This window comes from Equus caballus, chromosome 26 (assembly GCF_041296265.1).
Source record: "Equus caballus isolate H_3958 breed thoroughbred chromosome 26, TB-T2T, whole genome shotgun sequence".
NCBI lineage: Eukaryota > Metazoa > Chordata > Mammalia > Perissodactyla > Equidae > Equus > Equus caballus.
The window spans coordinates 40,321,464-40,335,044 of NC_091709.1; the positions used below are offsets into that span (position 1 = coordinate 40,321,464).

At 35.7% G+C, this 13,581-nt stretch overlaps 1 protein-coding gene across 23 annotated transcripts in view; it reads left to right on the forward strand.

Moving 5' to 3' along the window:
• TTC3 (tetratricopeptide repeat domain 3) overlaps positions 1 to 13,581 on the forward strand; it is a 150,240-nt gene that overhangs the window by 14,496 nt on the left and 122,163 nt on the right. For 13 of the 23 annotated variants that reach the window (XR_011432918.1, XR_011432916.1, XR_011432917.1 and 10 more), the window contains exons 3-10: positions 486 to 528; positions 849 to 999; positions 1,460 to 1,547; positions 2,415 to 2,468; positions 3,479 to 3,599; positions 5,637 to 5,722; positions 6,737 to 6,831; positions 7,662 to 7,724. The exons of 5 other annotated variants lie outside the window; for them this stretch is intronic. Coding sequence is in view for 7 of the 18 variants with exons in the window: in XM_023630131.2 (XP_023485899.1) it covers positions 486 to 528; positions 849 to 999; positions 1,460 to 1,547; positions 2,415 to 2,468; positions 3,479 to 3,599; positions 5,637 to 5,722; positions 6,737 to 6,831; positions 7,662 to 7,724 (701 nt within the window). In the remaining 11 variants the exon portion in view is untranslated. Of the gene's footprint in view, positions 1 to 485; positions 529 to 848; positions 1,000 to 1,459; positions 1,548 to 2,414; positions 2,469 to 3,478; positions 3,600 to 5,636; positions 5,723 to 6,736; positions 6,832 to 7,661; positions 7,725 to 9,791; positions 9,914 to 13,581 lie in introns of those variants that run through there. 5 more of the 23 variants (XM_070252299.1, XM_070252306.1, XM_070252298.1 and 2 more) reach the window with 3 other exon arrangements.

Sequence of the window (13,581 nt, forward strand, 5' to 3'; positions counted from 1 at the left end):
AGGAATGTGCAATGCCAGAGAGTGAGTGGTGGTGAATCTTTGCTGACTGGAGTTTAAAAGAGCTCTCAGGGAGAGTCATAGAAACAGACTCAGGGGAAACACTATGAAAAAGGCATAGCGCCTCATTTGTCGAAGATGTTGTATTCCAAGTGTGTGAATAAATGTGCACTGAAATTTTTTAGTTTAGTACTGATTGTTTTTACATTAAAAATAAAGAACTCACGGTCGGCCTGGTGGTGTAGTGGTTGGGTGCATGTGCTGTGCTTCGGTGACCCGAGATTTGTGGGTTTGGATCCCGGGCTGGACCTTATGCAGTGCTCGTCAGGCCGTGCTGTGGCGGCATCCCATGTATAAAATAAAGGAAGATTGGAACAGATGCTAGCTCAGGGCCAATATTCCTCACTAGAAGAAAAGAAAATCAAGAACTGTGCTTTGCACTTTACCAGATACAAATCAAGAGTTTTTTTTTTTTTTTTTTTTTTTAGGGTAGACAGTATAAAGATTATACCCAAAGTGAGAGAAACTTAGGTGAGTACATTGGTATTTTAATTTTAATTTGTTGAAAGACTATCAAGAGGGGTTCATTCATTCAAATCAATGTAGCAGACTTACATATTTATTTAAAAATCTGTTCTTACTATTCTTTTACACTAGAAACCAAAACCTTTCTTTGTTAAAATAGAGTTTTAACTAACACTGAAATATGCTTAACATCTAACAGGTTAAAATATTTCAGCTGTTCATTTTTTACCTTTCCATATCCATTTCTGCCTTTTCTCTGTTAACAGTGTTGATTCATTCCAAAAGGAGGCACAGAATATTAATGTAAAACTTTTTTTTTAATTAAGAATTTGACGTCTGCAATATGTGGTGTAGTAAACCACTTTCTGTCCTGCAAGATTACTGTGATGCCATTAAGATACACGTCTTCTGGCCACTTCTGTTTCAACGTCAGAACAGTTCTGTAATATCACGGTTACACCCCTGTGTGGAGGCCACGTAAGTTACCCCATGTTACTCATTTAGTATGAACAGTGGTAAGCATGTTGCCTGGTACCGAGGAATGCTGAGTATAATGGAAAGCTTATGTGTCACTCTTGTATACTGTTCAACTTTACTTTTGTTTAGTAGGGTGGAAAAAGTTGATACTTGGGATTTGGATATGAATGAATAATTGTGGTAACATTATAATGAGTGAAATTCTGAAGAGCATTAGGTGGTAAATTTGAAACTGAGTAATGAAAAATTAATATGCTTATTTATAACTATCAGCATTGTAGTACAGAAGAGAGGAAAAAGTGTAGTATTTTATTAATAAACAACTTGTCACTTAGAGTGAAGAAATAGAGAAATTTTTTTTCAAATAGTTTAAATTGAGGTATAATGTGAAGTTAAGTATAAAGCTTAATGAATTTTTATATGAGAACCGAGTCTTTTAAAACATAAATTTGTCTTTAAGCAATTCTCACACTTCTGAGATAAGTTTGAAGAAATTACAACATCTTGAGTTGATGGAAGATATTGTGGATTTGGCAAAGAAAGTCGTGGTAAGTGACAGAATGTTGTCGTCCCCCCTGCCCCAATTTAAAGAATGTAAGTGTTTATATGGTGTCATGCTTATGTTACTAATTTTTAGTGGTTAACATGTAATGGTTTTAATTTGGTTAAGTTGAGATTATTCTGCTATCCATAATTTGTGCTGTGTATTTGAGAGATTGGCTGTTTTCATGATTCTGACATAACTTCATGAGAACCAGGACTGCTCCTTATCGCTAAGGATAGAAATTGGAATTTGTCACAAGTGGAAGTGTACTCCTGGTTCACAGAAGCCTTTGTCACAAGTTCTGAAAGTGATGGATTCTATCTTGTAAAATAAAATCATGCCACTGTCACCACCACCACAACAAATATTTTTTCTTTGGGGTGAACTTCATCATGTCAGATTTGAGGAGGTGTACTTGTACTACTCTGAGGGTTTTTTCTTTTTGCCTTTAAAGCCATTTGATAATTTTCCTTATTTCAGTTGGTTATGGAGACAAATATTTTTCTTGGTACTATTCTAATTGCAAACTTAAATTTAGGAAGGGCACTCTGATGTTTATTTCCTGCGGATAGTCTTTTGCAGTAACTTAGTGTAGTTTTATTAAAAATGTAGGTGTAATGAACTTTAAAATCCATACATCGAAAAGTTAGACTAAATCATGTTATTATTGGAACCCTATGTAAGACTTTTTGAATTCTTGTTTTAGGGTCTGTAAGAGGTAAATTGAGTGTGAAAGTGCTTGTGGGAAGTGGACTACTATGTACACATAGTAGTATTTCTAAAGTTTGAAATTTTTAGTTCACTAGAAAAATCAAATATAATTGACTGAATAAGGAAAAAATGTGTTGTATTCTTTCTTTTTGTTTTGCAGAATGATTCATTCTTTATTGGAGGCTTATTGAGAATTGGTTATAAAATAGAAAATGTAAGTGTTAACATAGGAACCCAGCGCAGCTACTGTGAGTAATTGTCAGTCGTCTCACTGCTCATTGCCCCATGCATTGGGTCCACATGGTCAGTGTTTTATATCTAGTATTTGGTAGTATTGACTTCTGTATTTTGCTTGGGCAATCTCCTTATTTTGGGAGTTTGCATCATTTTCATTTTTTTCCCATACATGTAGTGTAATTTTGAGCCTCTTATACAGGTCGATTCTTTTTTCTCTTTTAGTATATTTACTTGGCATATGTGCTCCCAAATGAAATTACTAGGTCCCTGGTCTGAACATTTTTTGATATGTAATTACTGAATAATCTCCAGATACAACGATAAACCAATTTTTAATGATACTGTTAACATAAACATTGACTTATTTCCCTTAAGCCTGACACTAGCAGTGATAACTCCACTGTTTAATTTCTGAAGTCATTTCAGACACTAGAAGTACAGATAAAATTTCTGTGAACTCTAGATTCTTCATGAATATCATTGCCCTGAGTGTTCATTTGCCCAGCCACGCCCTCGTGTTGTTGTTTATCTCCTATTCTTGTATTTGCCACAGACTTCTTAAAATACTTTGTCCCTTTAGTGAACCTTAATCTATACCTTTAATATTGATATGGGTGGAAGTCCTAGTTTAGATGAAATCTGAGACCCCTCGTTCACCTTGTATTATTGCACTCTCCTGCTACCCAGGGCAGCCTCAGACCAGGTTTTAGACCTCAGCTTCCAGGTCTGTAATCATTGCAGTAGCATCCTGAGCTCTGAGAGCAGCCCGAGGTTGCCTGAAGATGTAACATATGTGAGTCCATGGTATTTGTTAACTTGTATGTTGGGTCTAGCTATTCCAGGTTGCGGGCTGGAGTAATGAAAATATGAGGTTGTATAAGTTTTGTATTAAGGATCTAAAATGCTATGTAAGATAAATTTATAATACCACATGTAAATTTAGAATTAATACCCGAATCACATTCTTCATCCCTCTTTTTGAAACAGAAAATCTTGGCAATGGAAGAAGCTTTGAATTGGGTGAAATACACAGGCGATCTAACAATTCTACCTAAATTAGGAGCAGTGGACAATTGTTGGCCTATGTTAAGTATTTTCTTTACTGAATGTGAGTATAAATTCTTTAAATTATTACTTGACTCAGTTTTTAAAGATATTGTTTGAGAAAATGTAATATGTAGTTACGTAATTTCTTATTTATCTTAGCATTTTTAAAAAATGTTTTTCTCTTGTAAGAGAAAAGCCTTTATGAATAAGAGAATTTTAAAAATTTTATTGATGTCATAATAGTTTATAACATTGTGAAATTTCAGTTGTACATTATTATTTGTCAGTCACCATATATATGTGTCCCCCTTTACTCCTTATGCCCACCCCCTAACCCCTTCCCTTCTGGTAACCACTAATCTGTTCTCTTTGTCCTTGTATTTGTTTATCTTCCACATATGAGTGAAATCATACGGTGTTTGTCTTTCTCTGTTTGACTTATTTTGCTTAATGTAATATCCTCAAGGTCCATCCATGTTGTTGCAAATGGGATGGTTTTGTCCTTTTTTATGGCTGAGTAGTTGAACAAGAGAATTTTAACATTATAGTTAGTTTTATTCTGTAGTTCCTGTCTTAATGATTTCTATGACATTATACTTTTTGAAATCCTACCAAATGGATGTCATTACCCAGAGAAAGAGACTACAACTGGGCCTCATGTATTCTCATTCATAAGAGAAATAAGTAACAGAGCTGAAATTATAATTTTCATTTCCCTCATGAATCTGTTATTCTTATGTATGATGAAACTGCCTTATATATTTTTTTACTTTGTGAAATATTTTTCCCTAAAGCATTTGAATGTTAGTAGTATTTTTATAGTATAGTTATATGAATCTTGAAACAGGAAATATTTGACTCTGTACTTGATGGTGACCAATAATTAATTAGCCATCTCCAATGAGAAGAAGGCAAATTTTGTGCTGTTAACGTAAGTGTTAAAGAGAAATTAATCTTAAACATGAAGACCAGTTTTTCTGGTAGGTTCATTAGATGCTGGGCTGTATTACACCCATGGAAGTGGTTCTCTTCCTTATTCTGTTTTAATTATAAGCTAGATTTTATGATAGAAATAGAGGACCAATATCATGTATTGGGCACTCACGTGGGCTCGTTCCTGACTTTCTCTGGCTGTTCTCTCTTTATAATAGCACTGCAAGGTAGCTCCTGTTGTCCCTATTTTAGAAAGGAGTAAACCAAGGTTTCGAGAGGTTGATATTTCTGCAGTTTAGTACGTAGTAGAATTTAGGTGGGGAATCAGGTCTCTGATCTCCAAGCCCAGGTTTTCGTCCTGCCGTCTTGTTCTGTCCTTTAGTATCACTTTAATTTATTTGGTGACCCTCCCAGATCCTTCCTCGAATCTGAAGTTGTAGGTACTTCTTCTGCCTTGGAAACAAATGTGTTTGGCTAGAGGCATAACTGTAGTTTTGTTGCAATAAATTATTTACCACTTAAAAAAATCTTTTTTATAGAACAGCTTAAAATTCAGAAAATGAGGTCTGGTAAACTTTTAAAAAATTCTGGTTATCTACTGCATTTTAATTAATTTTATAAGAATAGCATTTCAAATATATTGTCTCATTTTAACATTTCATTCATGAGAGTCAAAATGTTAAGACAATTTAAATTCTTCATTTGTTATATTAGATACATTTTAGAAAGTAGTTTTCCAGGTTTTTGTTTTCAGACATTTTTATTGAACATTGTGTCAGGTACCCATGGTGCCTAATAATGTTTCTTGAATTGACTTGAATAATTATTAGACCTATTTGGAATGTGTTATGACGGAGCAATTGTTTTAACTGCAATGACAACTAATGTAATAATCAACAGGTATTTTTTTAATGCTAGAAAACTGAGATTAGATTCATAGCAAGCAGTGAATCTAAAGTTTTCTGAGGCATTTTATCAGTTACTTATTTTAAATTTTTATTTGATACATGTAAAAGATTACAAGAAATGTATTATTTAGAAAATAAAGTAATATAATGAACTTTATGGACCCACTTACCTAACCGAAGAATTAGAACATTAACAATATCGGTTTCTTTTTTTTTAAACAAATGTTCTCTCACTCTCTCCTAAAAATAAAATTTAGACAAGTATCACATAACTAAAGTTGTAACAGAAAACTGCAATTTGCTTGAAGAATTTAAAACTCAAAATTGTGCGGAGTGTATAGAGGTGAGAATAAATATTTACTTGTAAGTATATTTTAAGATTTGCTTGTTAGAAGTTTTCTGAACACTCAAGAAGTTTAATAAAACTGCTATCTGAAAAATATAAGAAACTAACATTCAATTATGTTTGAGGGAAAGTTTTAATAAATTTTTATTGGAATGTTTATTCTTTTGGAAGAGGAAAACAACACATTGATCAGAATTCTCTAGTATTATAGATTTTAAAAGAGTTAATTGAAAATTGAAATTTGATTAATTTTTTAGACTGAAAGGCTTTTAAGTACTTGAAGAAATATGATTTTCTTTGGTAACAGCTTCATCGAGTTGTAATTCACATGCCATACAATTCACTCATGGGAAATATACGATTTTAACTAAATTTTTAAAAAAAGATTTAGGAAAATATTTAATGTTCCATTTAATTCTCTAACTAAAGCCATTGATATGATCCAATTTATTTTAATTTGTTTATTTTGAAAATTTGAGTGAAGTGAAAAGTTTCACTTATATCTGTGGCATCTTTGATTTCAGTTTTGCTAACTTTGTTGCCCCATTTTGAGGGGGGGAGCAGTTAATCTAATCAACAATGCTTGTGTGTTATTGATTTATATATTGGTTTTTAAGCACTCAGGTTTATTAAATAATATCACATTTTCTAACCTAAAATTAAAATTCTACCTTACATCTACTTTTTTTCCTACCATATGACAGGTTTCATAAGGCATATTTAAAAGTTACCTGCCAAATACTGTACACAAAGAGATAAATTGTTAGTAATTATTCATAATGTAATGGTTTTACTTACATAATATTACTTTAACAGAGTTAGCATTGAGTCATTAGAAACAGTTTTCTTCGAATATATATACCAAAATATTGAATGTTGTATTCTCATTTTCTACATAAATAATCCCCAGGATATTTCTGATATCAAAGATAGAAATCCAGAAGCATTTTTCCAAAGTATTGGGGTTCTTGCTTGTTTTTTGATTTGTCTTCTTTCACCTTGGTTTCTCAGCAAGGAGAACTAATGAAAATGAAAGGAAATGAAGAGTTTTCCAAAGAGAGATTTGATATAGCTATTATCTATTACACCAGAGCCATTGAATATAGGTAAGAGCAAAATAGAACAATGAGGTGCTTTTTATGTAGCAGATCAGGTTAGAATGCTAGTCAGGAGAAATAAAAGCAAGATGAGGAGTTGGAGAATATCTTCAGCTCGCTATGTGGGATAGATTTTCTCACCCTCAGGTAGTAGAAGCTTAGAGATGGCCTGAGGAGATGAACTGAACCAAGTCGGATAACTCAAGCAAAATTGTGAATTTGCTTCCACCCTGCCCCATTTTCTTTGAGGCTTTCCAGTGCAGAGTCAAATGTTCTTTCTCGTTCTCATTTTGCCTTCAACTAATTCCTTCCAAATTATTAACTGACCAAAAAGGGTTAGTTGCTAATACTTAAGATGTCACCCATTCAGGGATTTTTGCTTTCAAAGAGGGAACTTTTAAAGGATAATAGTTGGAATTGTTGAGAGAATGCATCTGTTCTCTCTACTTCCTCTTTTGTTTGTTTGGCTGCTGGAATTTCGTAACATTCCTGTTAAGGGTGCCCCACCCTTGGGTCCTCCTGACATTGTAGCTGGGCCCCCTGATGTTACTAGTGCAGTATGTCTCATTTGATTGTCACATCTTCCTGTGAGCTAGACAGAAAGGTAGAACTAACTTCATTTTGAATACAGGGAAGTTTAGGTTGATTTGGACAAAATTACTCAGGGAGGACGCGAAGGAACCGCGACTTAACCAGTTAGGACTCCAAATCCTGTTCTTTCTGCTCTGCCGCACAGATGTCAAGTTTTTGAAAATTTCTTTGTGCCTTGTCTTTTCTATGTGACTTTGTTTGTTTCTTATGAAATGTCCTTTTCTGACTAAACATTATTTCTTTTAAAGACCTGAAAATCACCTTCTTTATGGTAACCGAGCTCTTTGTTTTCTTCGCACTGGACAGTTTAGGTAAGTTGGTTAGAGTACCCTAATCGTTGAACTGTTTTGCTCAATACTCGTTTTTGAGAAATGTTTCTGTTTTGCAGGTATGCAAGAAAATCCTTCAATAGTTCTGTGGCAGAAATAGTTAAATGGTTAAAAGAGGGCTTTTTTGACTTTATATGTAATAACAATGACAGCAGCAGCTGCTCTCAGGGGTAATATTGCATTATTTTAAGTACTTTACATATGTTATTTAATTCTCACAACACACTTAATAGGCAGGTATTGTTATCCTCCACATTTACATTTGGACAAACTTATACCATTAGTAAGTAGTGATGCCAGGATTTGAACACAGATCTTATCTGGTGATGTCAAAGACTGTGTTTATAACACCTATAATATATTACCTCCTTTTGCTCTGTTAATCTGTATAGTTGTGGAGGAAGAATTTTTGCTCTATTTTTTCCCCTCTCTTTAACTTGGCATGAAAAAATTAAGGAAATGTTCTTCATAAGTGAAAGAAAGAAAAGAAGTCTCATGGTTTAACTGTAGGAGTGAAATCATAATTAGTTCGTAGTTCCTTATGTTGAACTGAGCTTTTATTTGTTAGTTGAGAAAGATTGTTGACACTGCACCAAGATTTTGTTGTCCCTAAGTTTAAAATTTTTAGGACATAAATTGTAAGCATTAATTTGAGCACTGTAGACTGTTATATTTAGTTCTGTCCTGCCTCAGTGTAAGAAGAGTAGAGGGTGGCTTCAAGAATATATTCACTCAGTAGAAGAAGATTAAAAACAAAACAAACTAAAAACCGAGTTGGAGCCTGAGATCCTCAGAATAAAGCTGCGTAGACATAAGGTCCTGCTTAGTTATTAGCTATAATTCCTATTTGCAGCTGACCTTTTTTGCCCAAAATAAAAAGAAAACCTGAAAAGTGATGTAATTCTCACTGTCCATGAAGAAAGAGGATGCCACTTGCTCAGGTGAAACAGTGTTTTCCTCGTGTTTAGTTGTGAAAGAAATTTCTTTTTTTTTAAAGATTGGCACCTGAGCTAACAACTGTTGCCAATCTTCTCCTCCCCCCTCCAAACCCCCCAGCACATAGTTGAGTATTTTTAGTTGTGGGTCCTCCTAGTTGTGGCATGTGGGACACCGCCTCATCGTGGCCTGACGAGTGGTGCCATGTCCGCGCCCAGGATCTGAACCGGCGAAACCCTGGGCCATCGAAGCTGAGTGCGTGAACTTAACCACTTGGCCACGGGGCCAGCCCCACTGGAAGAACTTTCTTATATGGCTTACAAGTAATATGAATTAAGTGATAGAGTAGAGAAGAACCTCAGCAACATTCCTATTCAAAGCAAAAAACTCCTTGAAAGTGCACTTTTGGGTTTCACAGATAATTTTTTTGGAAAGTTTTCTCATGAAAGAAGAGTCTGATGTCAGTTGTTGTTAGTGAAAGCACTTATGTTGGGATGTGGGAGAGTGGGAGTGGGGAATATAGTATATTCCCAGTATGTAGCTTTTAAAAATAACACTTATGTTTTTCTTTTATTATAAACAGAATACATTCTCATGGTAGAAAATTTGGAAAATACAAGAGTTTAAAAAGAAGAAAATAAAAATCACCAGTAATCCAACCACCTCGGAGAATACCTCTGTATTAACGTTATGCAGCTTTTAGATGGCTTAAGCCATGGATAAACCGAGGCTTTCTAGACTAGAGGAATGGATGGGCTTGACAGTCTTCCATCAATACCACTGTCCTCAACTGATTCTGACAAGAAATGAGCTGCAAATGTCTTTAAGTTATTGCCTCTGGCTAGGTCCAGAATTGCAGATATCCTATGCTGTTTGAAGGTGAATCTGTATGCTTTCAAGATGAATAGGTTGGCAACTTGACTAGCCTCTTGTGAAAAACCCAGGCGCCCATCTGAAACCTTGATTGGGCGGAAGGTCATCCACTCTGCGTAGGGGAGCTCCGAGAGCTGAGAGGCAAACCAAGGTGTTTCTGCCCTCTCTCACGAGTGTTGAATGCTAGACACTTGAGGAGCCTCCTAAAACTGCTGCGAAGGAGGTGCATCAAAGTAGAAATACAGAAGCCAGGTAGCCTGGTGAGGTCAAGGTCAAGAGCAGGGTTGTACATCCATCCTTGTACCTCGTTCCTGATGGTCTAGCTTGTGGTTCAACACCATCGAAGTTTTCACTAGAGGCAGGTCAGCAGCATTCCTTCTTGGGCAATCGCCAATATATATTGAATGCCTATTTAATGTCAGAAGCATTGTACCACACTGATTTTGGCTGGTGTTTCCGTCCTCAGACGTAGTTTGTATGACTTGCTCAGTAATGTAGGAGTATGTTTTCTGAGTCCATGGTACATATAACTCCTGATCAAGTGAGTAGATGATGTGACTTCAGAAAGAACACATTGCCAGTGATTCAGACATGCGGTTGGCACAGGAGGACCTGTGCCTTTTAGCTGAGTTACCAATGTTGAGAAATCTTGAAACTCTCACATCTGAGGGTTGGTAGATCTGTCATGGGAATCTGGCTGAGCAGCTGCCGGGGCAGATGGGGGAAAAGCATCTAACCTCCCTGGCGCTGTTCTGAGCACTTTATGTATATTAAGTCATAAAACCCTCAAAACCTTGTGAGGTAGGTGCTGCTGTCTCTATGGATGAGGAAACAGGCATGAGGAGGTCAAGCCAAGTGTCCTCAGACACTAGGTGGGTGTGATGGAGCCAGAATTTGAACCCAGGCAGCCTGGATGCAGAGTCTCTACTATTGATCACCATGGGAAGGTGAAGATAGAATCAAAGGGCAATTTGAAAGTTGAAAAAAAATTAAATAAATGCTCCAAATAGCCAGTAAACATGGTTATCCTTACAGAACATGCCAATTCAAAACTATGAGTCTCTCTTTTATATCCATCAGATTGGCAAAAGTTAAAAAAAACCTCACAGTACCAAATGTTTGAGAGGATGTGGAACACAGGAAACTTTCATACTCAGCTGGAGGAAGTGTAAATTGGTGCAATCACTTTGGAGAGCAATTTGGCAAGGTGAAGATGTGCATACTCAGCAGCCCACCTCTAGGCTCATACTCTCCCAACTCAAGTGTGTACCCAAGAAGATGTGTACAAGCCTTCATTACAGCATTGTTTGTAAGAGTAAAGAAATGGAAACAACCTAAATGTCCATCAGTAGGGGAATGGATAAATTATGGTATATTCATACAATGGAATTCTATACAGCAGTTAAAATGAATGCGTTGTTGAGTGAAAAAGCAAGTTGCAGAATGATTTGTACAGTATGATGCCATTTATATAATGTTTAAAAATATGCAAAATGATATGCATATCCATAATTAATACATAGTATGTATTAAAAATGTTTAAAAAATGCATGGGTATGTTAAACGCCAGGGGAGTGACTGTCTCTGGGGAGGGAAGGATGGGAAAGACAGTACGCAGTGGATGTCAACTGTAACAGACTTCTGCAAAAAGATCTGAAGTAAATATGGCAAAATGTTAAGATCTTGCTAAGCTGGTTACATGGGTGTTGATTATGTTAATGTTTTTCTCTGTACTTTTATGTATACTTGAAATATCTGATAAAAAGTAACACTGTAATTAAAGATGCATATGATAAGATGAAAAAAGGAAAACAATGATCACTAACATCAAGGATAAAATAAGTGAAAAATAATCTTGAAAGGAGAGAAATATAAATATTTTAGGACCAAGGTGGGGAGCCTGAGGTGAGGTATGTGTGGGGAAAATGCTTCATTCAGAAATGGTCAAGGTGGTGGTGGTGGTGGTGGTTTTAGTGCCAGATAGTCACACAGTTTGTAAATCAGACCACTTTTGGGTGGATATAGGTGAGGCCAAGAGCCAATCGGAACCCTGTCGTTCGTCAGAGATGTGCACCTCGAGGTCTGCGGATGTCACGTGGGAAGTATGCGGAATGGAGTTGGAGTGAGGGAGGGGTGGGTGGAATATTCTGCCTCCTGCCACAGCTTCTCCCTGCTGAATCCTTCAGGCTGAAGGATGTGTGCAGTGTTTCCCAGAATGACTGGTTTGGATGAGATCTGTCCTTTTTATTCCGGTCTTCTAGAAGTTCAGCTTTCAAAAACAATTTGGTAGTAATAGGGCATTTGAGTGATAGTTTTAATTGAAATAATTAGAAATTTTTAAGTTTAGAGGAGAATCTGCAAAAAGCAATGAGGCATATCTCTAGCTTCTGTAGTTACAAGGTTGTGCAAAGTATATGATTAGGCTTTGCTACTTACTGTTTAATTCATTCATGTGGGACTCACATGTGGAAATTTGAGTTGTTTGGTGGGATGTGATAAATTGTATGAAGGGAAATGTAATTGGAGAAAGTGAAAGCTTACCCTTGGATGTTTTTTTCAATTTACTTTGGAAAATTATGGAATTTTTTAACTTGATATTTGCTTTGACCTTTTCATGTGTAACTTTACCCATCATATGATATTCCTTCTATTAGATTTCAACTTGTGATTAATAGCAGACAGATAGACTTTAAATGACTTCTTTTTTTTTCTGAATTTCTCCAAGGCCAGAGGTATAAATCAAGTCAGTTTTATGTTTCTGTGAGGGTTTTAAAAATCTTAGTGTGTGTGTGTAGCTTTAGTGCAAGTATGTTGATTTGGTGAGTAATTCCTCATTCTAGTCTCTTACTTGTGTGATTTCTGTATTTTTACTTACAACCTGCTGAATTTGCTTCTGAAGAACATATTTATTTTTTTCAATCTTCTTTAGGGTGCACCTATCTTCCTTTTTAAAAAGCAGTAACAAATGCACATCATGAAAAGTTAAGAGTACAAAAGGATAAACTCAAAACTTTTGCCTGGCTCAGACCCCTGCCTTAATTTGTCTTCTTAGATCCTAAAGTATTTCTATAATTTACGCTGATACAAGCATTTATGTTGAACCAAACGGAGTTGCCTTTTTTTGTAAGTCAGAATATAGGCACATTCGTTTGGTTCAATGTATATATCTTATTTTTTCTTAACACTGATAGGAGCATACTGTACACACTGTTGTACGTCTTTTTTAATATCTAAATCTTGGAGCTTGTTGCATATCAGCGTATATAGAGATCTACCCTTGTTCTTATTCATGGCTGAGTAGTCTTTTATTCGATGAGTTATTTGTCCTTTAGTTAGTTTGTATTAGAATATAGATTGTTTCCAGTTTAAAAAATTATATACAGCTCTGTGATGATTATCATTTTACTTATGTTCTACTGTCAGGTGCAAGTATATCTGTAGGATAAATTCTTAATAAATTTCTTTTACTTGGATGAAAGAGCATGTATAATTTTAATTCCAGACACTAACTTTTGATTTAAAATGTATGTGGGTATTCAGTTGATGGTTTTTAGTCACTGCATATTTGTTACATCTGAATCCTGCTTTTGTTGCTTCATTGTAAAATCTGGAAACTTGGGAGTAGTATTCCTATTTCTTTGTTAGTCTGCTCAGGCCCTGAAAATGTTGATTTACAATAGGTGGGAAAAAAGTGATAACCCTTTTATCACTTGCAAAGTTCTTACATACATAATTTGTTGTGGTTGCAAGAGTCTAAATAGCATCTTCTTCCCCTCCCAAGTCCAGAATCAGTTAAGAGATGGAAGCAGAAGACAGGCAAATGGTGACCCAACCTTGCCTCTATTACGGATACAGTTGTTGGAGAACAGGGCCTTAAGTCTGATAGCCAGGGGACTTGGTATTAGTTTATCCATGGTCACAGACAACTGGGCAGTAAGGGCCCTTGTGAACTTCAAGCTTGGAGGAAAAGGGAATCTGGAGTTACTGTTGGTGTTTGAGATCTGAACCAGTAAGAAAAGGAAGAGGCTGA